General features: G+C 37.2%; 1 protein-coding gene across 2 annotated transcripts in view; it reads right to left on the bottom strand.

The window, feature by feature from the left end:
* Positions 1 to 23859, bottom strand: part of OLA1 (Obg like ATPase 1) — a 92473-nt gene that overhangs the window by 58169 nt on the left and 10445 nt on the right. For both annotated transcript variants that reach the window (XM_074548474.1, XM_074548475.1), the window contains exon 4: positions 22566 to 22693. In XM_074548474.1, coding sequence (XP_074404575.1) covers positions 22566 to 22693 — 128 coding nt within the window. The remainder of the gene's footprint in view (positions 1 to 22565; positions 22694 to 23859) is intronic.

Here is a 23859-nt window from a genome sequence, read left to right as displayed (position 1 = left end):
CATGGACTATTTATCTGAGTCACAGATTGATTATGTCAAAGGTGCAGTAATATAAAAAACCCACTTGAGCTCTGAAGTTTTTATTGGGTCTGGAACAGCACTACTTAGCAGCTACCAGGACTGTACTCCTACTGAAACACTCTGAACTCCTAATGCTAAAACAACAAAGTCCAAGCCACTAAATTCTGCTGAGCCCATTCTGACTCCTGCGCAGTGATAGCTCAGCTCCCTGTTCCACATTCTTCGCAACCCGTAAGGTTGGTCTTTGCAAAATAACGAAGAGAATGAGCAGTTCAGTTCAGCACAGAATGCAAAACTACAGCCCTCCTGAAACCCACAACAAAGAGTACAAAATTGTTTCAATACAGCAACTTCTCTTCAAAAGCATTTAAAGCAATAACTTAAGATCTATAAATACCAAGGGAAAAAACTCAGTAAGAAGTTTTCAGCTACAAGAAATGCATTATCCAAGAAGATTTCAAATATTCTAAAAGTTAAAATTTTGCTATGATAAAACAACAGCCCTACAAAGCTGTCAAAAGTCCTTGCACTGCCTTACAAAAATGCTATAAAAATGGATTATAGAATTTGACTGGTGAGGGAAAAGAAAGCTATGTTTCAGAGCAGTCATTGTTTACCAGAAGAACAAGACAGTATTTGGAAGGAGAGTACTTACAAGGAGTTGTAAACTCAGTCCATCACATGTTAACAAAGAACCTTATTTTCCATTATCTCAGTGCTGCACCTTTAAGGATCTATTTTGTTGCAAAAAGGAAGCGTGGAGGAGTAAACATATTTAAAAGAAAACCAGTTGATGTGTAACAAAAATGAGAGTTTGTAAAGATTTAGATCAGCAAATATTGTTTTATCAGTGCCATTAGGTATGCATATGCCCTATATAAATTTGTAATGAAGTGCAGTGTAGCTAAGTGAATAAAATCGCTTTAAAAAGAAAAGCAATATGCCTCTCAGTAAATTTACCTTACAAAAATACGCCTCATCATAAAGCTTTCCCTCTGGACATTCTGACCCACATTCATAGTGTAAAACAAATTTAATGCAAAAGAAGCAATACTATTAATCCAGATTTATCCTTTGCAAATAAATTCCAATTTTAGAAGAGTGCTGCCTATGGGCTTCTAGTAATAAAAATGAATAACAATAATTTTAAAATATATCATTAGCTTTAGCTGCCTCATTAGGTTAACAGCTTATTATTTTTCACACACTATTTTTCACATGTTTACTTCTCTACAAATTAAGAGATGTCACAGTTCTTAGGACCTCACATCACAGTACAGGCTTGCAATTACAAGAAATCTCAAATTATCTTTCCAGAACAGAATCTGAAATACTAAAAACACAAGGTAATATATAACTTGCATCTTATCTGCAATGCTAAACTTGATAAAGAGGGTTTGCAACATTTCCTGTTCAATGTTCAAATCTTCATGTAAAAGCTGACCACATAAAACTTGATACTAATATTTTATTTTGGATGTTAAGTCTCATCCTTCACAATCATCAAAAAAACATCCCAACAAAAAAATAATAAATTGCTTGCTATAGACTGGCTGGCCCATCACATGGGAAGTAAAGAACTAATTTTGTACATTATTTTAGTAAAGTAATCCCTAGCCCTCAGACATGCACTTTTTTCCTAGCAACGTTTTACTTAAATGGCAACTATACTGTGGAAGATATCAGTGTGTTCTGTAACTATCTGGCACCATCTAGTAGCCACTGACATCTTCTTTACTAGGAACCATTAAGAGATTGTGTTAAGAAATTGTGAAAGGCTGACACTGAGTATGCAAGGAATAGTAACTCACACTTTTTGAACATCATATGGTCAAAAAAATGTTTTACGTTGAATTAGGTAGGCAGGTATAGTCACTAACTACTTGTGTACTGTGCAAATGACTTCTGGCTTCCTTGGAAAAGTACATTAAGTACTTGTGTGTATGTTGGAGTTTTCAAGCAATCTAAGAATCTGCCAGCAAATTTTGGCAGCAGTTGACAAAATGCATTGTTTTATACATGCATGCAAAAAACTGGCCTGTTATTCCCTTTTCCTAGCCTCAAAACACACAAATAAATCAGAAACTGAGAAAGAAAACACAGACTTTGATTAACCTGAATCCTGGCTATACAGGTGTTTTTCCTATGACTGCCAGAGCAGAGTGCCTTGTAGGCCCTAATATTGGGGAGGAGGGATGGAAGAGGAGTAATATGAATATATCAAGGCTACTTCATTACGTTCCTGAGGTGTGACTGGGTAGAAATCTTTATTTCCAACAGTATTACTCCTTTAGCCTGAAAGCAAATACAAATATGCAGCCCCGCTGTTCTGCTCCTCGCAAAATAAATATATGATATTTTTGCAACATCTAACCACAGCTTTTTAAGCTGAAACAGTTGTTCTTCTTTTACTTTAGATGTCAAATCCATCACAGAAAAGAATTTTGTTTTTAAAAGACCTCCTCAATGAAGCAGCTCGTCTCCCTGCCATTTAGCTCACTGTATTTTTACAAGCACCAGGCTGAGCAAACTATGATTGAGAGAAGCCATCTTATGCACATTGCTGTTGTCCCACATCATTCAGAACAAACCTTTTTAGATCGTTAACTACCACAGGAGTGCTGATTACACAGGCACCAGCAATTTCCTAACCAATGACCACCTGAACAATGATGTGTTCAGCTTCTCAGACCCTGAAGCCTTTCAGAGGTGAATCATTTCACAGTTTGGAACTAGATCTCCATAGCAACTTCCCTTTGAGGGTTTTAGAATCACCATCCCGTAATTCTATGATCATCAAGCTCAACCATTCCCAATGGTTCTTTTCACAGCAGATGGAAAAGGAAGCCTTGAAATTTTACAGTCTATTTCAAGCAATTCATCTGGCAGCCTATTAGAATTCAAAATATTTCGACCTTCAATCACAAAGCATGTTATCTGAAGCTGTGGTGATCTCAAGTCAAGACAAGCAGACGTTTTAGTCTAATCATCCATGATGAGAAGAGACTGACAAAAACTCTTAATTCAACCACCATCAAAATGCTTATTTTAACTGCATGAAAGTCTTTCAACAGGCAATGAAAACACACCATGTACCATTTTATCACAACCTTCCATTCAAGGGAAATACGAATTCTGAATATTGGCATGGATCTTTGCACTCCCTGACTGCTTTTGAACAAATATCTCCTCCTTGGAAGTCAGTATAAATCCAAATCTACCACATTATTTTTTTTCAACAGCTGTCAAGGAAAATGATAGAAGCAAACTGCAATTAAACTTCTCATGATTGAGTACAATAATGCTGCAAATGAGTTACTTATTGATAGACCCAGTTCGTTATAGGCATCTTCTAAGAAATACAAATCACTTACTACTCAGAAAATAAATACCCATTAAATAGTGAAAACACAGCATTGGCTAAAATCTTGAAGCAAAGCTCAGTTTCATGATAATCATAATCAGAGGGATGTTTAAAGTTGGGGATTTTTTTCCTTTTTCTGTTCCCAATTCCTAGCTCAATTCCCTCTGTTTGCCATTAAAGAAACGTTTCCCTTTCTCCTGAATGTTTCAGTCAACCACTGAAATAATTCCATTGGGGCACAAGACCTTTAAACTTGAAAATATTTTCACCTAAAACCCCAGGCTGATTCATTTATATTCATCAACCTTAAACATCAGCTGAATTCAAATGCTTTAAAATCTCACCTATGCACTGCCATACACCACTGTGTTATTAATATTGTTATCTGATAACTAAAGAATCCAGAAGACTTCAAACTTCTCATATGCCAAAATGCCACTATTTTTTTTTACAGATTTTACAGAATGAGCAGTAAGTTTACTTTTAAAAAAATTCAAAGAATCACCATTTAGTGACTTGGCAGTGAGATGCTGATATTTAACAACTGCAGTAAAATGCATGAAACTTAAAAGCAACAAGAGAAGGCCCCCACCTGCACCCAGGCCCCAGTATCCATGAAGAATAGTGAAATGAGGGAATTAAGGGAAATTAACATATATGTTATATTTTGTAACATTTGTAGAGGAAGGAACACTTAATTGTTTTACTTTCTTTGAATGAAAAAATGCATATTCAGAGTCCCTAAGTAGTTAGTTAACTGAGAGTGGCCACAATTGAGACCCTCTCCACAGCACTTAAAATGCCACATTTTATTAGCCTACAGAGAAAAGAACAACCCCCTCCCCCTTCACTGACCTTGTTCTCCTAGGTATCAGCACTGCTGAGCCACACTCTTACACTACTTCAAAGAAAAACTCTTAAAAAATTAGGAACTTATAAAAATAGCCCATAAAACTAAAAGATCTTGAATATATGATTTGTTGAGTGGTAGCTTACTGAGAGTTAAAATACTGGTGAAGTAATTTTGAAAAATTACTGTAAAAGAAGTGATGATGAAAATCTTTGGGGGAATAAATTGGCACAGTAGAGGATTTATGTTCATATATTTTTCCCTGTTTGCAAAGCAGCCCGAGATCAGAGCTACACAGCTGCTTACATGTACTACTTGAAGATCTGAGGGGAAGTATCTGAACATAACCACAAAATTTAACTAAGGATCAAGCTAGAATTTAAGATAGAGTATAGCAAATAAAAATGTTATGCATCAACTGAAAATGCAAACTGTTTATTTCTATGTACAATCGACTGAAATAAACACAGATCTTATTCTAGCAATCTGAGAAAGAAACACCATGGGAAAAAACCTTGAGTATGTTAAGTACCATCTCCTGCAAAGACCAGAGATTACAGCAATTACATATGAACAATATTAAAATTCTTAGTGGTTTTCAATGCTAGATCAGTTACTACTGCAAATATCTTTTTAAAGAGACAGAGCAGTTACAGGATACGTTTTACAATACTCATCATTTTTGCTCAAGAAAGTTTTCAACTTTTTTTATTTCAATGTGGAAGGCAATCAAATATCTTTGTTATCAGATGTTTTAAGTCATCTATAAAGCTTAGCTCACTTCTTTTTGTCTGTTTACCAAACATAATATACCCACCATGTACAACCCTACATTCAGCATTTGGTGCAGCTGAAACTGAAAATAAAATTGTCCATGACCACCAAGTTAATTAAACATCTTGCTAATTAAAAAGTACAACTGTCACTGCAACAGAACCTAAATGTATAGACAGAACTACATACATAGATACATGTTATTTTGCAGTGTAGCTATTGCTAAATGTAACTTGAACAGGAGCATTTAAAAAAATTCTTTTGTAATAGTAAATTAGACAATTTACTATTGTACATTTACAATTGTACAATTAGACTGCCAGCAAAGGATACCTATCAGTAAGACATAGGCAAATCATCCTAGAGTTACATCTTTTTCCATGATTATGCACACGTTTTAAAGTATTTTCATGGTATTTCACCAGATATTTCTAATAAATATTAACTTCAAAGTCTAGGAGGCAATTCTAAAAGCTGTCTTCATATGTCTCTAAGAATGATAGCTGCACTTCCCGCTTTTCCTCTTCCCAATATTCCCACCACCACATCTGAAAAACCTCATCCTAAGCACAGTAGTTATACACTAGCTCACCGTTTAACAATCTAGAATAACCTTAAGTTTATTTCATAACATATAATCAAGCAACATACAGTAATTAAAGCACACTGAAAACAGCAGTTACTAGCTAATTAACATTACAGAAACACTTTTCTTAATGCTAGAAAAAGACAAAGATTATATAAAATACGGTAGCATGACGAAGAGTTTGTTATGAACCTTTTTGTTTAAAACACCGAAAACTTCAACTTGAGAATTTCAAGTTAAACTAGTTTTAATTCACGAATTAAAAGTGTCAGTGCAGGTTCTGCATGATTAGGTAAGCCATTTAGGGACTACCTTTGCACCACATGGTTCTTGCAGGGCAAGGACCATTCACATAAACCACTACATCCCAAAGGACAGCTCACCATCCATAAAAATGCCCAACCTCTACATTATCCTCATTCCTGCAGAGCTGAAGAAATAACACAGTCTCACTATTTTCATGGCCAATGAAGTATTTTGGCATCACCACAGCACCTGAACTGCAGCAGGGACAAGCAGCAAAGGCTCTCTCAGGCTGTGACAATGACAGGCACCCTGGGCTGGACCTGGGGGGTGGCTGCCTCTGTGCCCTTCTGAACACACTGGTTTGCAGTGCCAGTACAGCAGCAGACTTTGCTAGATAGTTATTTTCTGCTTTGCTATTAAATTCCCACTCTCAAACAGTAACAGTATTTTACCTCTACATTACCTCTATTTTTAAACCCACCTTGTACTTCTTACAGCATATTTTATATTTTATATCTGTCTGTATTAAAAATAATACCTGAAAATGCTTATGAGGTAAAACTGAGTGCACAATCAGCTTTAGCAAGCAGTCTCTGTGGAGACGAACACTTTGGTGTGAAAATATACTCTTTTTTCCCCATTTTTTAACAGTTTCCATTTATTCTCATCTGTTCTGACATATTTTTATCACTTAACAGAATTTTCAATGCCAGGAATTATTTTGTGGCACCTGCCATGTTTTCTAAGCTTTCCAAACACAGTGCACATGCAGGTGTATTACCTTTCTGCACAGTTTCATGATGACTAGATAGACAAACACAAGGATTACAGCTACAAAGCCATAGCTGGTCAGTAGTAAATGACATCAGGCCCTCCACAAAGCCTGGCACACAACCACAGCTAATTTTGTGCTCACACCCGGGCACAGGGCAGTGCACAAAAACATGGCCAACACCAAAGGGAGGGCAGACTGCTTTTCTCAGCAGTACTGCCTTTGTTTCCTAGGCACTATAAGCTGGCAATTCTATGCAAAACCTTACAGCGTTTCCATAAATTTTGAAATCCAACAGATGTGCTTATACAAAGGTACACCCAAATTCTCAAAATTCTCTACACATGAATATCAGTATGGATATTTGCACCACACAGCAAAGAAAGCCTCTATCAAGCACGCCACCTCAAACTGTCTTTTAGCATGAGGAAACATGTATCTTAAAACATTTCCTCTCTGATAAAAAAGTATTTTAAATTCAAACATTCCAGAAAGAAAAATAAATACTGATGTTATTATCCTTCACTTGACCCCTGCCTTTTTCAACATCACTGCTGCCACAACTTCTTCAATAGGCTGTGATGCAAAGTATCAAACTCACCGGCAGCGAGACACTTTCAGAAAACACTGAAATAGACAGTGCTGACAGCTAATTCCAGAACAAAACATCATTTGTTCAAGGTTTGGCTTGACTCTAGTCTTATTTTCCTGATAAAATAAACCTAAAAATCATTCTTAAGACAGAATGAAGGTTCTCTCCATCTCAAAACACTCAAAGAAACTCTTCAAAAGAAAAGGATCATATGGGCTATCATGCTTCTGGCAATTTTTGAAGTCTCTGAAGCAAGTTGTCATCCATCAGATGCCCTTAAATCTATAAAACAAAACTTTCATCCAATTACTGTAGGAAGGTTCCTTGCAATTTTTCCCCAAAAGCTATCATGTAGCATTTGTCTTGGACCACATCTATCCTGAAGAGGCTACCATTATTATAAAAAAAGACAGAATTATTTTAGGGTCCCTAAAACTAGTAGACTCTCAGAAGATGCTGAGCCACAATACTTAAACTTCTTCAGCATACATAAAAGATGACCAAAATCCCCAAATGTCAAAGGACATGCAAGAGGCACATGCAATATTCCAGCATTTACACCCGTGCCTGTACAGCACTGCTGTAGATGCCCCCAGAGCAGCAAGCCAAGCCCCTCCGTCCCTTCCTGCAGTTTCACTCAACTCTCAGCCTGCTCACCCCTGCCCACGGACAGGGCTGACTGCAGCAAGCCAGAGGCCAGAGCTGTTCCAGCAGACTTCACAGCCCTGCTAGATCGAGGAGGAGAATCTGACACAAAAGAAGATTCCTCAAGATTTCCATCTTATTTTGGAGTAACCTTATGATTCCAAATGAGTTTGTTATAAAAAGACAGTTCACTGGTTAATTTTTCTCTTTTTGTAACAACCTTGATACAGAATACCGTATGTACTTTTTACATAATGTAATGTTCTAACCTAAATTAAAATTAGATCAGGGATTACAATAAAAACTCAACTTTATCACATAACACAGATTGAAAGTGTTACTATTTCCTTTTGATATGGCAGGAAAACCTTATTTCAGATCATTTGAAAATATGCTTTAACTTCAAAAAGTTTAGAAGAAACACACAACAAATCAACAAGAGACTTTTCTCAAAAAAAAGTTCTGAGAAAGCAGAGCTGTTTGTTGCAATGCTATGAAAAAAGGATGCATTTTGTTTTTCAGCTGGCCAATGTTAACTGAATGCTTATTTTTCAAACAATTTATGTCTATAAAAATTTTCAAAATTTTATGACATGCTACTGCAGAAGAAGGAAACTTCCAAAAAGCTATAAAGCTGTTAAGTTTCCATTCTGACATTTATTTAACAGTACATATGCATATAAAATCTTTAAATAAATTGGTAGGCAGTATAGCTAAGAAAAAACATGTTAAGTGAACAAAAGATGGATTACCCTTGACTAGACTTTCCATTCTGGTGAAAAATCAGAACTCTGATCACAAGCAAATTTCTCTGTGGTTTGCTGATTAGTAACATTAGAAATGTTCTCCGAATCATTTAAATCATCTGTTTCTTCACAATGTGCTTTCAGTTACTTGTGTTTTCAGTTTTCAATACAACATTGCTGATAGTATTACAACATCCCTTCCTCCTAGGAGAGGCAGTCAGACCGTGTCTGCATTCCACAGGAACACAGCCCTGCTCTGGTGCAGCTCCATCTGCCCTTCTCCCCCCCACGGCCAGCCCAGCTCACCCATCCACTCACTCCAACCAGACATATGATGGCATATGATACTGATTTATGAATTCAAACTGCATCAAAAATTCTAACTGCAGTTAAATACAAGTAGTATTTTCCCTTACCAAAGATTTCTAAAAAGTTCTTTCTTCTCAAAAATGCTGAATATTTCAGCCTAGTTTCGTGGAAGTATTTCTATGCAGTGTTTGTATAATTCAGAATTAATGCACTTCCATATAATTACAGATGTTCTGTAACAAAGAACGTTATTTGTTCATCAAGGCAAAGTTTAAAACAGAAAAAAAAAGTAACTTCACTGTGATTTTATGGCTGAGATTTGAATTTGTTTGTACTAACTTATCAAATTTCAGCAAATTTAAGGTTTCAACTTAAAACAATTCTCCTATAGCTGCAGTAGTTTTAGAGATATTTGACTTGATCATCCCAGTCAAAAAGCTTTCAGTTCTCTGAGACTGTGAACAAATTATTGCTTCTCATTTTCAGTGCTCTAATACAACAAATTAACAACATTCTAGTAAATATCACCACTGGTGTACAAAATCCTGTTAACCAATATCACCCTGCTGTTACACAGCAAGAAAACAAAAGTGGGAAGGGGAAAAAAACCTCAAACCAGCAAACATGCAGAGGCATTCTAGGGGAAAAAAATCCACAAACAAAAAGAGATAAGAGAAAAGCTTAACTTGATGTTTTTAGCTGACAAAAGCAGCATTTCTCTCCAGCAGGGAGGGAATCTGGATGTTGCTCATGGGAACCAGACGAAGGGACTCCTCCTATGACGGCAGCACACGAGCTGGAAACGCTGGTGTCCTGCACCAAGCTGTCCATCCAGGGGCAGCTGAGGGCACTTCCAGGCAGGCAGTGCCAGCCCTGCTTCCCAGCATCACTTCCTGAGAATCCCAGGTCTCCTCTCCCAAATCCACACGTGACCACAACACGAGCACAGCCAATAACAAGGAAGTGAGGGCCAAGCACAGGCACACAGGCAGGAAGAGCCTGTGGCCATCAGCTCATGCCCCTGCTCATGGAACCCACACCCATCCAGGGGCACCAGTGTGGGAAGCACAGGGCACACACCCACACACACAGCATTCTCCTGGACCCCACTGGCTCCCTTCACTCACTGACCAGCAAGCTGCACCTTTCCACCCACAGCAAGACTACGAGAAACTGCAAACTTCTTGCCCAAAATGCTGGCTGGTGAGGAGAATCAGGATTATGATGTAAATTACCTTTAGAAGTGTCTAGTCCATCACATTATTCAATGCTTAAATGAGGTAGTCAAAATACCTTAGCATGGCAACATTACACTAACCATATAGGAGGAAAATAAAAATTTAACAACACCTAACACTTTTTCTAAAAACAGGGGGCTTCATTAAAAGCAAATTATTAAATAATTCAGAATGGTTTTATCTTCTCTTAGTAACTGAAACCCTGCTGAGGTTAGGTGAGCAAGGCAACTGAGGAGCTGAGTAGCCAATTGAGCTGGCAGCAGCTTTGCTCTGCTGGGCCTATTGACACTGCATCTCCCAGCTCCAACAATGGCTACAGCAAGTCAACAATGACACTGCAATACTTCCCCATAAGGAAAATTATATATACAATGACACCCCCCCCAATTATTTACTTAAGAATGCAACTGCATCCACTAATACTAAAAACCATTTGCAGTGAATCCATACAGAGAGGGTGAAAACTAAATTTAAACATGTATATAACAAGTATTGTTATTTTACTTCAGTGTGGGACAAATCAACTAGAAGGAAACAATCTATATCCTCACATGAAGAATGTGAAATTGTAAATGATCAATCAACTCATACACTAAATTATTCACTCTAAATGGCACAGTCACCTTAATGTGAGTCTGCAAAAGTAATCAATATAGAAGAGAGGAAGATGTTTCTTTTTGTTTTTTATAAATATATACTGATTAGTTAAGGTTCAGACCAAGCCATCTTTATTTACACTGAGCAGAACTTGACTGCAATTGATGAATCACACCCCTGGAGAAAATATAGAAGTACTTTAAAAGGTCACTTTTATTGTCTCTCCCTACTTGCTTACATACACATTTTAGGAAAAATGACAACAGGAAAACATGTGAAAGGATGAGAGCATGAATTAATAATTAGCCAATTAGCAGCCTGGAATTATGCTGGAATAATAAAATGGAAATATCTTAATAAAGTGAATGTTGTTAATGGCTTATCAGTTTAAAAATAATCATATTCTTATTAAAGCCACTGTATGGGAAGAGACTAAATGAGAGCTGTATTTTTTAATACCGTTTTGCATGGTCTTCAGCTAGCATTTATATCTTTTCATTTCCCATCCCCACAGGATTATTGTTGGAACAGTGCTGTAGTTATGTAGACTGTAAGCTACTTTTAACTTTATTTCTATCTAAATCTCTAACTTGGATTATAACTCAGAAGGGCAAGTTAGTAGAGCAGTGTGCAAGAACAGGAAAGTTGAATTTATATGCTCCTGTCTCGGGGTTTCAGGCCCAAGGAGGAGAGGTGACTGCTGAAGGGAGCCTTTAATGCTCCAGGACTAGCATGCAGACACAGAGATTTTACCACAGATTCAGTAGATCCAGTAAGTCCTGCACACAAATACGGAATTACACAGTAGTCGTATTCCTTCCAAAAACAAAAGCAATTGAATACAAAAATCAGCAATAAAGTAGCTTAGTTGGAGCTTCATTTCTTCAAATAGAAACTATGCCTCACCTGACTTCAGTATACTGAAATTCTGAAGAGATGTTAAGCCTTTCCTAAGGTTATGGGGCCTACAGCATATTCAGCTAACATTAAAAAAAACTACTAACTTCACCCACTAGGTTGAATTGTCCACAAAAAAACACATTTTATTCAATACAATGTAATTTAAGAAGGGGACAGCAGATTTTTCACAAATTTCTGTAGCATTGAATATCTGTTTTAATACAAGGAGAACAACTTTCAGAAATCATGACCAAGTCACATGCAAATTCTTCCCATTCACTGTGAAATAGGAAGATACGTAAATAAAAGAAAAATAGAGCAGTAGCAGAGGAACAGAACATCACAGATGAGGTACTTCCAACAGAGAAAGCCATTCAGTAGCTATCTGTACAGTCATTAGTACAGTAGGGTCAGAATCAGAAAAACGTCGTTTGCTTGTGGGTTTTATTTTAAACCATGCAAACAAAAACGATTCTGTTCACATCAAAATGTGTTCACATGGAACAAAACATCTCCTGCAGTCCAGATCACTTCACTGCAAGGCTTTTTTCTCTGTTCCAATATCATCATGTGCCATTAATTTGCTAGTTGAAAAAAAAAGAAACCCTGAAGCCTAACATGTATTTTTATCTACTTGTTAAAAAAAGGACGAGCAAAGCTCTCCATAATGGTGAAGGGAGGAGGAATGGAGGGGGTGGGAGACAAGAACAGGACACAAAAAACCACCTTTTCCAAAGATTGTTCTAGGCAAAAGGGACATGTCATGTTAAACAGTAGTCAATAGCTGTATACAACCAGTAAACAAATTCAGCTCTATGAAAAAAGAACTACATCACCATTTAGTGGTTGCAATTTAGATTATTCTAGCGTGTAATACTTTAATTGTATAAAACAAAGCTGATGTCACAAACACAAAAGAACTTCTTGCAAAGCAAGCACCACAAGTAATTTTTATGCTGCCACTGATGGCTGACAAGTGATGAGCACTTTGTTCGAATTCATATACTTATGCATCTAAGGCAACAGGTGGCTTATAAAAAGAAAACACTAAGAGCTTTTTAACTCTTCATTATCAAAATTTTTATAATAAGTTTTATCATCATGACTAAACAATCTCTACAAATCAAGGCTCAACATACTAACTACAAAGATGAACCATGTTTCAGGGAAAATGATCTATTATTTTGCTAAAAGCAGAAACTGAGGTAGGGCTCTGGATCCCACTAACTTGAGCTCTGCCTACACTCACAACATTCTGTAATTGCACAAAGCCCTCAATATTTAAACAGTAGCTTAAGATACATACATTAAAATCACTTTAAGACAAAAAAAATTATATTTTCTTGCTGACTGTCTTTTCTATATCCATCTCAAACAACAACTGAATGTTGTGGTAGCCTTGGAAGGAAATTTCTGGAAGTGTATTTTCAAGTCTTAAAACCAACTGAAAGTGATGCATTTCAGTTATTGCTTAATGTAGTTTTGGGCCAAGAGTGGCATTATAGAAAAAACATGGTTTTTTCCTAAATATTGCACAGTCCAATGAACACTTTTGTTTTCTTTAAGCACAGAGTTAGTAAAAAAATAATTAAAGCTGCTATGCTGCACAGAGTGAAGGAACACAGTTAATTTACATTTGCATTTATGTGCAAAGAACTTCAAAGCAAAATAAAAGACACCATAAACACAGAGATAATTCAGATTAAAAAAACAGAACTAAAATAAAATAACCTAGAGCGGTTTTGGCTGATTTTTGTTACATTTTTTAAAAATCGGAAGGTAAGTTGAGAAGACAAAAATGCAGTAAGAATACCAAAACAATCGTTATATTCTGCCTTGTAATTAAGCTATGAAATAATCATCTGCTTATGATTAAAACATTTTAGTGTTTGCTGGTTTGGATAGATTAAACAACATATTAGACTCTTTCCTCTGCATGGCAGTTTCATCATGCTATCCCTAACAACTGAAAAATACAACATCAATATTTCTTATCTTGTACACTACACACACAGTTTCTATGGAGATGTTCACTGGATTAATTTTTATGCTTTTTGACACTTCAGAGAACCCAACCCGGAGTCTTAGACTGCCCAACTTTTGGATTCTCTCTGCTTTTTCACAAATTTTGTCTGAAAGCAAGCAATCTCTCTCAGGTAGCATACATTTCCTGTACTTCTACATTTCCCCCCAACTGCAACTTTTTCACACACTCAACTTCCCATTCCTGCTGCTATTTAGCTTTGAGACAATAATTTTCACATAAAATTACCAAACTGGGTGCATAAAAATATGCAGTAACTGTCAACCAACTTTTACTTCAGAAACAGCCATCTAGGCTAGTACTGAAATGTAAACCCCTATGCTCAAACATATTTTAGAAATTTATCTAGTAAAGCGAGTTTGAGGTACAGAAGCTTCTGCCATCATCCATGTAAGGTGAAAAATGTATATGATGGTGGGGGGAATGAAGAAGGCAGAGGGAAGGAAGAAGGGAAGTTGCTTGATTTTGCAAAGAAAGTCTTTTAAACTAACTTTAAAGAAAACTAATTAATCATGTATTACTTGAATACACAGAAACTTAATTACATACCAAATGAGAAACACTGAGGTTCTGAAGAATCTTCTTGTTATTTTATCAACAACAGATGAAGCTTCACTTTAATTGCAAAACCTAAAGTAAGTACTGAAAGTAGCATTTCTGAGGTATTTCACAAAAATGAATAAATGTTTGGCTTGGTATTTTGTTAATTGTCTCCAGGCACAGAGGCTCCAGGGTGTTGTTTGAGGCTAGAGACCCCCTGGCATCAAAACTAAAGCAACAGTTTCCAAAGCAGCTCTTGCAAATACTGCTGATAATCACCCAGCATTTAAATCCAGCCCACTGCTAATTCTGTTTTCTGCAGAAGATACCAGGATAAAAATTCATCTTGAAATACACTAAAAAAGAGCTGGGAGAAACTGTGTGAAGCAAACACAAGAGTGACAAGGTCCAAACAGAGAAAAAACCAGGCCATAAGAATTTCTGCTGAGATGCCACTGATAACTAACTAATACACAACTCATTGTAAACCCAAGTAGAAAAGCAAAACTTCATCTTCACCCAAAGTGAAGATGAATTTCATCAGAACAGAAGAGAGTCTGGACAGCATATTGAAAACATACCCACTATCTTTGTTGAAGGATCCCCAAAAGAAGTCAGCAGATTTCCACATCAATACTTCAGCATTACAACAGCACAAAGGCACATCTGCAACCAAACCCTGCGTCTCAATAACATCTCAGCATAAGTAACAGTCATAAGAAAGTTAGATTTCTTCAGACTCCAGTGGACAACGTGCAAGGTTTGAAAGAAAACATCCCTACATCTTGTAAACTCAGAAGAAAACGAAAAAGAAAAAAAAGAATGCAACTGGCATATTTCCTATGGCTGTCTTTCTACAAACATTTTTCATCTTAACAATCTCAGCTTAATGCTCCCTCAGCTAGAACAGCATGACTGTTTGATGTATTACATATTGAATCTGATTAAAGAAATTCCTATTTTTAAAATAACCCAGCAAGAAGAATATCATTATTTTTAAGACCCAAAGCCCCTTTTAGTACATGGTTTCAAAATCAGCTCCAACAGCACAGAAGAAAGTAGCAGCATATCCATGAGAAAAGGTGTTGGAGTATGGAGCCACTCCAGCTTGCAGACCTTCCCATCCAGCATAGAAGTCTGGCACAATGTATGACTTGGAAAGAGACAAACACCTCATTTTCTGAAAGTGGCATTTTGGCTGTTGCAGAAACCAGGCAGCTCCCATAAATAGCAGTTCTGAAAGGAAACTGAACCACAGCTTTTTCTTCAGTTTATTAAATGGTCTCATAAACTCTCATAGGCTAAGACAAAGGAACTCTAAACTAACAACCCAAAGACCTCAGACAAATTTGCTTGACACAGAACAAAAAGGAGGTATATATTAATTAAATCTTACAACAGCATATCTTAACTAACCAAGAAGCTTTGTTTAGTTTGTCTAGGATAAATAACTTACAGCCAGAATAAGAAACCCAAAGCCAGGCTCCTCCTGGTCTTCATTTGCAGTAGTTAGTCCACTGTTCAGTACACAGCAATCAGATATGTAAACTGCTCACTGTCTATTTTAATATTGAAGGCATGTAAACCTTGGAAATGATCACCTCAGCTCATTCAGTATTGACTCACTTGCATATTCAACTCCAAAGCAGCAAGGGACAGTGACAGAGAGCCCAGAGCAAACTCCTGCCATGCACAAACCAGGGCAGCCCATGCCCTCAGCTGTGCTAGGAAGCACAGCCGTCATCTACCATTCAACTGAGAAACAGAAGTGCTCCAAGGAACCTCTCCAATTTAAAGTTTTCCTTAAAACTCTGCATTAAAATAAAAACCAAAACAACAACACTTTCTCAAAAGCATTAAAAAAAAATCCAACACTTTCACAAAAGCAGCTTTCTGAAAGGGATGATACAATATTCTCAGTTTACAGACTACTCACCTTTCTGATACAATCATGCATCTAATTAAAGTGAAAACACTCAACCACTTATCTTTTTGCAAAGAACTGTTACTTTACCTTTTCTGAGGTAGCCTTCTTCTGACCAAAGGAAAACAAGCAAATATTTCATACTAGAAACAAAAACATTAGGGAAAAAAAACCCCAATCCATCTTCAGTACTTTTCCCTTCAAGCTTTCAAGAAAGTCCATGAAACAGCAAAAAAAAAATTAATAAATTATTAAACTATCACTGTTTTTAAGAAGTCCGGATACTCTACACCATCAGCAAAGACACCCACTCAAACAGGTAAACAAGTATTTCACAGTCACCTGAACACCCCAACTGTATCACACATTGACGATTTCTCTGAAGTATTACAGAGGAAAAACTCATCTGCATTGCTTAAATAGCAATTACACACTGCCAAATCACACACACAGAACTGTAATAAAAGTAGTTGTAGGTCAAATAATAGCAATGACTCAGTAAAGATAGCCTGCCTGGTCTTTATTCTCAGGGGAGGGAGGGTTTACTGGTCAAGTACTTTATGACTCACAGTACAGTATATTAGAAATTTTCTATGTATTCTTTAGAATGGAGAGATTGCCCTTGTAGCTCAGTAGGTAGCTCTCCTGTTTCTGGCCTGCGAGGTCATAGCTTTAAGTCCCTGCTGAGGAAACTTAACAAGTTCCATCTATAAATAGAATGGCATTAGATGCTGCTACTCTAGCAAGGGTGGTGGCCTTTAGACAGGAAATTTTATGTTTTCATCTGTTCTGATACAAAAAAGAAACTGGACATAAAGAGGCATAGGATATTATGCTAAAGATGAATGACAAAGTGGGTTCCAAAATCCACTGTCACTTCAATCAGCGTGATACTAACAAATCTAGCATTATCAAGCTATGATAAAGGCTAGACAAGAATGCAAGAACAGTAATTTTCCTTCTCAATGAGAATAAGTAGTTAAATAAAATTACAGACTTTACAATATTTGAGACTGAAACCTCGTAGGCACAATACAATCAAAATTCAATTTGTGACATCAAGAGGCAACCTCAACATAAAACAAATTTTGGACTGTTTGACTGATAACAATGTTTGAACATTCATAGCACTCTATCTGAAGAAGCAAAGTACATCCTTGAGAGATATTTAATTATCATGGATTAATATGATACATATAAATTTTTGCTCCTAATATCCATGTATTTGGGGAGGCTTGTTCAGCTCTCAGAACAACTACTTGTGAGAAATTTTTAAATGAAACCTATTTTAACACTTACCTGAGTTTATTTGTGCTTTCAAGTGTAACCACCTGGCCTTAGAGGAACACAGATTAAAGCTCAGGTATCAGTTTCATTTAGTCTGGCAATGTAATTTACTGCTCAATAAAGACAAAGGCTAACTCACTACAGTGACGACAATTTTCCAGCACCTGTTCCACAATCTGCACCCACATGTCCAGGAAAACAAATTCAGTCCTCTGCTGGAGACAAAGCTGCAAACAGAACACTGTGAACAGCTCTGAGGTGCAAACCCACAAATTTTGTTCATATACACATACCAAAAAAAAAGAACACCAGCAATGTGACAGGAGATTAGGGTGACTTTATAATGTGATTTCCTGCATCTCAAACACACTAACATTATGTTCAAGGATGATGACAGATCTTGCAAAGTTCTTCTGCAATTTTTCAGGAAAAGAGGTTACTGCTCTTCCTAATTATCTTCTTGCCTAAGTGAAAAATTTGATTAGTTAGAAGTTTTCCACAGCTGGCCAAATTAAGCTGGTTGATCCTGCACTGGCACTGATCAATCAAACAGGATGCTGGTGTACAAAATGTCTCCCTCTCTCCTGCAGGTGTAGGTTTCAAAGTAGTAGCAATTGAAACTGCATGAGAGAAGATTGACAAGAATCCCATCCTGGTCCTTTAATTCCACTGTCAACCTTTTGGACAATCATGTACTAGTATCCAAAGCAAACACAAGGCTCTTTTCTGCTCTTCGCATCCTTCTACAAACAACTGCTTTTAAGCATCAGCCTTCATCCCATGTTCTTCTTCCATGTTCTTGTACTGAAATTTTGAAATTGCAGCACACAATGCAACACCAGTGTTGCAAATATAAATTATTTCAATTTTAGGGATGATTTTGCTAAAAGGAGTAGAGGAATGCCATTTTCACAACTCTGATTAGGAAAATTTTCTTTGTGAAGTCTTTTCTCAAAATCAAAACACTGTACAATATTTAACCAAAAAAATCCCCAACAAAAAAAAATCTAAAAAGAAAAAGAATCACAAGCACTAGATTAATACACAGACACAACTGCCAGTTTAATTTGAAAGCTTTCCCAATTTCTGGATTTAATATGGAGAAGTTACTGAAAGCCAACTGAAAGTTTACCTGAACTATGAGCTATTGCAAATATTTTATTAAAATTTAATTCAGTTGCTCTAACGATAAATAAGAAGAGAAAATTTCAATAGGAACTCACATCTACTCAGTAGCACACATCAATACATCTCGATAGTGTAACACTAACAAGTTTGATAGGTGCAGATTATTTTTAAACTTTGGTAGCTTAGCAGTGAACGATTTGTATTTGTAAACAGGCAACACTTTTGTAACAGGTGTCAACTGCACTTAGTAATAGAAAACAAAACCAAAGCATCTTCAAAAATTTGAACCAAAATATGTCAAAGACAATACCACTTTTTTTAAGATAGATATGTTAACAACATTTCAAGGTGAATTTTGACACATTATAAAGACAAAAAAACAGTTTCAGGTATCAGAAGTGACAGAGTCAAGCTACAGCTACATAAACTGAGCCACTGTGATTCCCAAAGCACAGAACACACATGCTGAAAGGATGAGATGTAAGTCATACTTTGTTCACTGAAATGTTAGTGCAGTGGAGTGTGGCCAAGTGATATCCTCACAAGCCTCCTCTCAGCAGCAGTTGGATTCCAGGAGCAGCAATCAGCAAGTATAGTTTCTCGTTAGAGAACATGGAGGGAAAAATGCATCATGCCTCAAGCATATAAAAGCTACAGATGATTAGCATCTTCATATAGAAAATACACACATTTTTATAGGAAGTCAAAAAAATCAGCGAAAAAAAGAGGATGTATCTTATTCAGTTAAGTAACTTTATCATCACTTTGGTTTTTGTGGGCATATCAAAACACTAGCAGTATTACTAAAGGTTACCATTAACCTTCATGATCATAAGAAAATAAAGCTATGTCAACTTGATTTTAAATGCTGAGCAAAAATCAGCAAAAATATTGTCAAACCCAGTTTTGATTAGTGCTTTTTGCAAGTAAGAATAAACTATGCTCAACTGACATGATTCATAGCTATCAAAGCTTCAAGTAATGACAAATAGCTTTAGAAGTTATCTAAAACCCTGGAGGAGGCAGAACCAGGGGGTGGACTAAACATTTCCAGTTTTAACAAACATAAAACTGGAGTAAAAGCAATTAAAGCTTTCTAGGAACCCACGGGCATTGGTCACACCAGTCACTTCCGTAAAACTGCAGGGGATGTTTACCCAGCTTCACAGCTCTTTCACTCCTAGCACAAAGAACGAGATTTCACGGATTATCAGTTACCAAACTCCCCATCCTGCTGCTGCAGGGCAGCTGGAGCTCCTCTGCTGTGAAGTCAGAGCATTTCCAGAGAAGCAAAGCAGGAGCTTCCCAGCCCTGCGTGCCTGCACTGCCGGCAGCTCACAGGATCCCCGGCAGGACTGGCACACCAGGCATGCCACAGCGAGCCCTCAGGTTCTTCCACAAAACCCAATGCTGCCTGCCCTACTTGAAACATCAGGCATCCAACTCTCATGTCTTTTTATTAATTGAAAAGGAGCATTTGATAGCAAAGGACTTTTACAGACAAGCTTCCTCCCATTTTCTGTACCTTTGAAGAGAAAGACTGGATTTCATTAAAGAAACTAAAAATAACAGAAAAATGTGGAGCATGTTTTCTAGAAAACTAGGACTGCAGAATATCAGTGGGAAGAGAAACTCAAAAACATTAAGAGCTCTGGCTCTTTAACACCCAGTATGTTCAAAAGTTTGACAGAGATGCAGCAGTGACTAAATAGTGATATCTACCATTTTCCTCACTGAAGCATTGTTTAAGCATAATCTGTAAATTTACACTTGTAACAAAACTGCCATTTATAGTTCACTGTACAAAGTAAGTAATTTTCTACAAGTACTTGTGACCCATCTGCCATAAAAGTTGAAAGGTGGTTAAAGCCATTAAACTGGGGAAGAAGAGCTATGATAACCTTCAAACAGCCTGCCTTCTGTCACCACACAAAACACTGCTGCCCCAGTCAAAACTGCAGTACACCTGAAACATGGAGAACAGAGCTGCCAGACATGTTCCAAATTAAACCATGAAACTTGGAAGATGTACAAAGCTGTACCTCAAAGCCCATGTCAGCTTAGTGTGGGACTGCAAACACCACTATCCAGGACAGACAACCATTTCAAAATTAAATCCCCCAATCATTCAGCCAAGTATATCTTAGATTTCCAGAACTGGGTGTGACCAAAAGTAAATTATACCCCTACACCTAAGAAAATGGCATAACATCTGAAATTTTTATTTTTAAGTCTGGAGACCAACTGGTTTAGTATAAATATGAGTAAAGCATTTTCAGTTTGTGCACTTTCACAGGAAAAAAAAATATCTACAGAAAGTATCAAAAACCAAGAATGGATTGCTCTATTCTGCAGGAGGAAACTTAATTCTCTTGTTTGCTGAGCTAAGAGAATCTACTTTGTACTGTCACTAATCATGTACAAAATACAGTGATGTTCAACACAACTTTACCTCTCCTTTTACTTGTCCTGTTACCCTACCACGTGTGGTTGGCATGTGTTGCCTGTTTCTTTGCATACATTAAATATACCTTAGACACATAAACAATGTTTTTATTGATTTCATGAAAACCATATATTTTAAGAAAAGTAACCGTCTAACAAGGATATGGAAATTTGAAGGCTGAACACTCACAGGCATTTCAAGATGGGGATATTGTATCTTTTTAAATAAAGAAAGTAGAGAATTAGCTAGGTCGAAAGAGAATTTCTTCTCAGCTTTATGCCATGTAAGAGCTCAACTGTGTACCTTGTGATGGATCAACTGACAGGCAACAGCCCTCACCAAAAAACACCTCAAAACACAAAGAGGTAACAACAGTGTATTCTGTTATGGCAGCTAAAAAAACAACAAAGATACCTTCTGTCCTAAAGAAAATGCAGTTTAACACATCCTCAATAAATAAAGAAAACAGGACCAAATCCTTCAGCCTAGAACTATAAAATACCTTTGCTGAGCTACCCAAAGTTTGTGTCACCATACTATACTCCATTCCTATCAAGCCACTTGCTTACCTACTGTTACCTTAATTAATACAACTTGGTTAATTCTCAAACTGCTTTCTGCAAAATTACCAACTGAACCAAGCTAAGTCAAAGCCTAACAAGCCTTTCTTCAATATACTCAGGCATGCAGAGCTTAAAGTCTACAGCACAAATCTGCAATGATCTGCATCTGACTTCCTGCCTGGCATCCATGAAAAAGACCAATTCTCTGAAGGACTCTGCTTCCCATGCTGGCCATTACCACAGGCAGTAGTAGTGTGCATCACAACAGCTTTGAAAATGCACAATCCCCAGATCACTTCCCATTACAGCTCTTCCTACCAACATTTTATAATTCTTATTTTCACTTCACTTTCACCAACACCTCCTTTCCAGCTTGCTGGCATACAAGTCTCACCCTCCAGTCCCCTGCCTACTACCCTTGAACAGGAGCAGCCTGCCTGGGTTCTTCTTAGTCACTTTCTACTGTGACTGCAGAGATTCGGCGTTCAGTGTCCACCCACGAGGCTGAAAACTGACACTTGGTTTCAGGGCGGGCATTGGCTGCCCAAGATACACAGTTCATCAGGAACTTGGACCACACCCTGGCAAAAGGCAACAAAGAAACTTCATGCTCTCAGGATCTGCAAAGTTTAAGGATTTACAAAAGCAGCAGATTTCTACTTCCATCTCTGTCTTTTATTATTAACACATTCCACATTTCCTTCTTCATGAAATTAGACAAACTGCCATGCACTGCCAGCAGAAGAAAATGAAACATCATTACTGCAGATTTCCAAAAACCCAGCTGCTTTTTAGGTCTTCAGTACAAGGCTAATGAAGAAAGGCATACCTGTTACATAGCAGAGGATGAGGACTGTCTTGGCTGGAAAAACCTGATGGCTTTGAATTAAATGGCAGAAGTTGAATTGTAATAGACATTTACTCCACAGTTATTAATTACAGTACTACAATGCTGTCCTTAGCTAGAGAAAACAGGTAAGTAAGTCTACGTACGCATCAGATGAAAGATCCCATCACAGGCGTTAATGTGAGACAAGAAGGAATTTCCCAAGCCTTGTCCAGTGTGGGCTCCCTTCACCAGGCCAGCAATATCCACCACATTCAGAAATGCTGGAATTTTGCTGAAATATAGAAGTTAGAAGTTTCATTACTAAAGCATATTAGCCAATATTTTTGGCACAGAAATAAATTCAGAACATGAAAATCCAACACTTCTTTGCTGAAACAAGTTAAACATCACAGTGTGGAACACACAAGACAAAATTCCCCCCATCCTATGTAAAACTTCCATTCTCTAAGTTCTCTGTAAATATTTATGTAAAATGAAGTAAACAAGTTTTGAAGTGTGGAATCATACAGACAACTACACAATAATCAAGCAGGCCTGGAAGGCTGTGGCATAAATATATCATGTGCAATGCACAGTTTCCACAGGACCAAAGGGATAAACACAAAAGGCCATTGCACTCTGCTATTGCACACCTCCAACGTTACCATTTAGTTCAGCAGGTTATGCAACTTTCTCAGAAGAGCACTTTTTTTTCATACAGTGCTGATTATAATTAGCAGTGACCAGGGTAATGCAAACAATTTGGAAAAAAAAAACAGATAAAGGTAAGTTAAGATGGTATTAGAATATAAACAGTTGTGATGTTTTCCACCATAATGAAGAGCAAAGGGTTAAGCAGACATGTTCCCATAATATTTTATACAGCAACAACAAAATAGTCATTAAGTTCAAATTAGCTGACAAAAAAACAGAAAGAAGCTTTTAAAGTTACGGGAAACTTACAAACTGCAAACCTATCCTCCACAAATTCTCAACTTGTTAAAAAATGAACAAATAAAATAATAGGCATTAAACTTTACATGTAGACTCTAAACCAAATTGCTTCTCAAAATCGAGCTGAATCAGAAAAAAACCCAAGAACCCACTAAAACTTTGTGATAAGGTGTTGACTAAAAGAACCTTCATATGCTCTATGCAACTAACACCATCATCATGAACAGTGGCAGAGACAGAAACACAGTGAAATGCTGCAATTCCCCCACTTGCAAAAGACCAGAAAATGTACACACCAGTCTCAAAACTTCCAGCTCGATGGCTCCAAAATAAATAGGTGGAAGAGTAGTTCATTCCTATCAACCACTTCATCACCACCATACTTCGTGAGCACTATGCTAGGACTAATACAGCAGCTGACCATTTTACTGGCACTAAGTACAGCAGCAAATCCCAAACCCACAGCTTCCACACAGCCCCAAGGAGAGGGGTGTGACTATCCCA

Source organism: Zonotrichia albicollis, chromosome 10 (genome assembly GCF_047830755.1).
Source record: "Zonotrichia albicollis isolate bZonAlb1 chromosome 10, bZonAlb1.hap1, whole genome shotgun sequence".
In the NCBI taxonomy this organism is placed as follows: Eukaryota; Metazoa; Chordata; class Aves; order Passeriformes; family Passerellidae; genus Zonotrichia; species Zonotrichia albicollis.
This window is presented reverse-complemented; position numbering and strand designations above follow the sequence as displayed.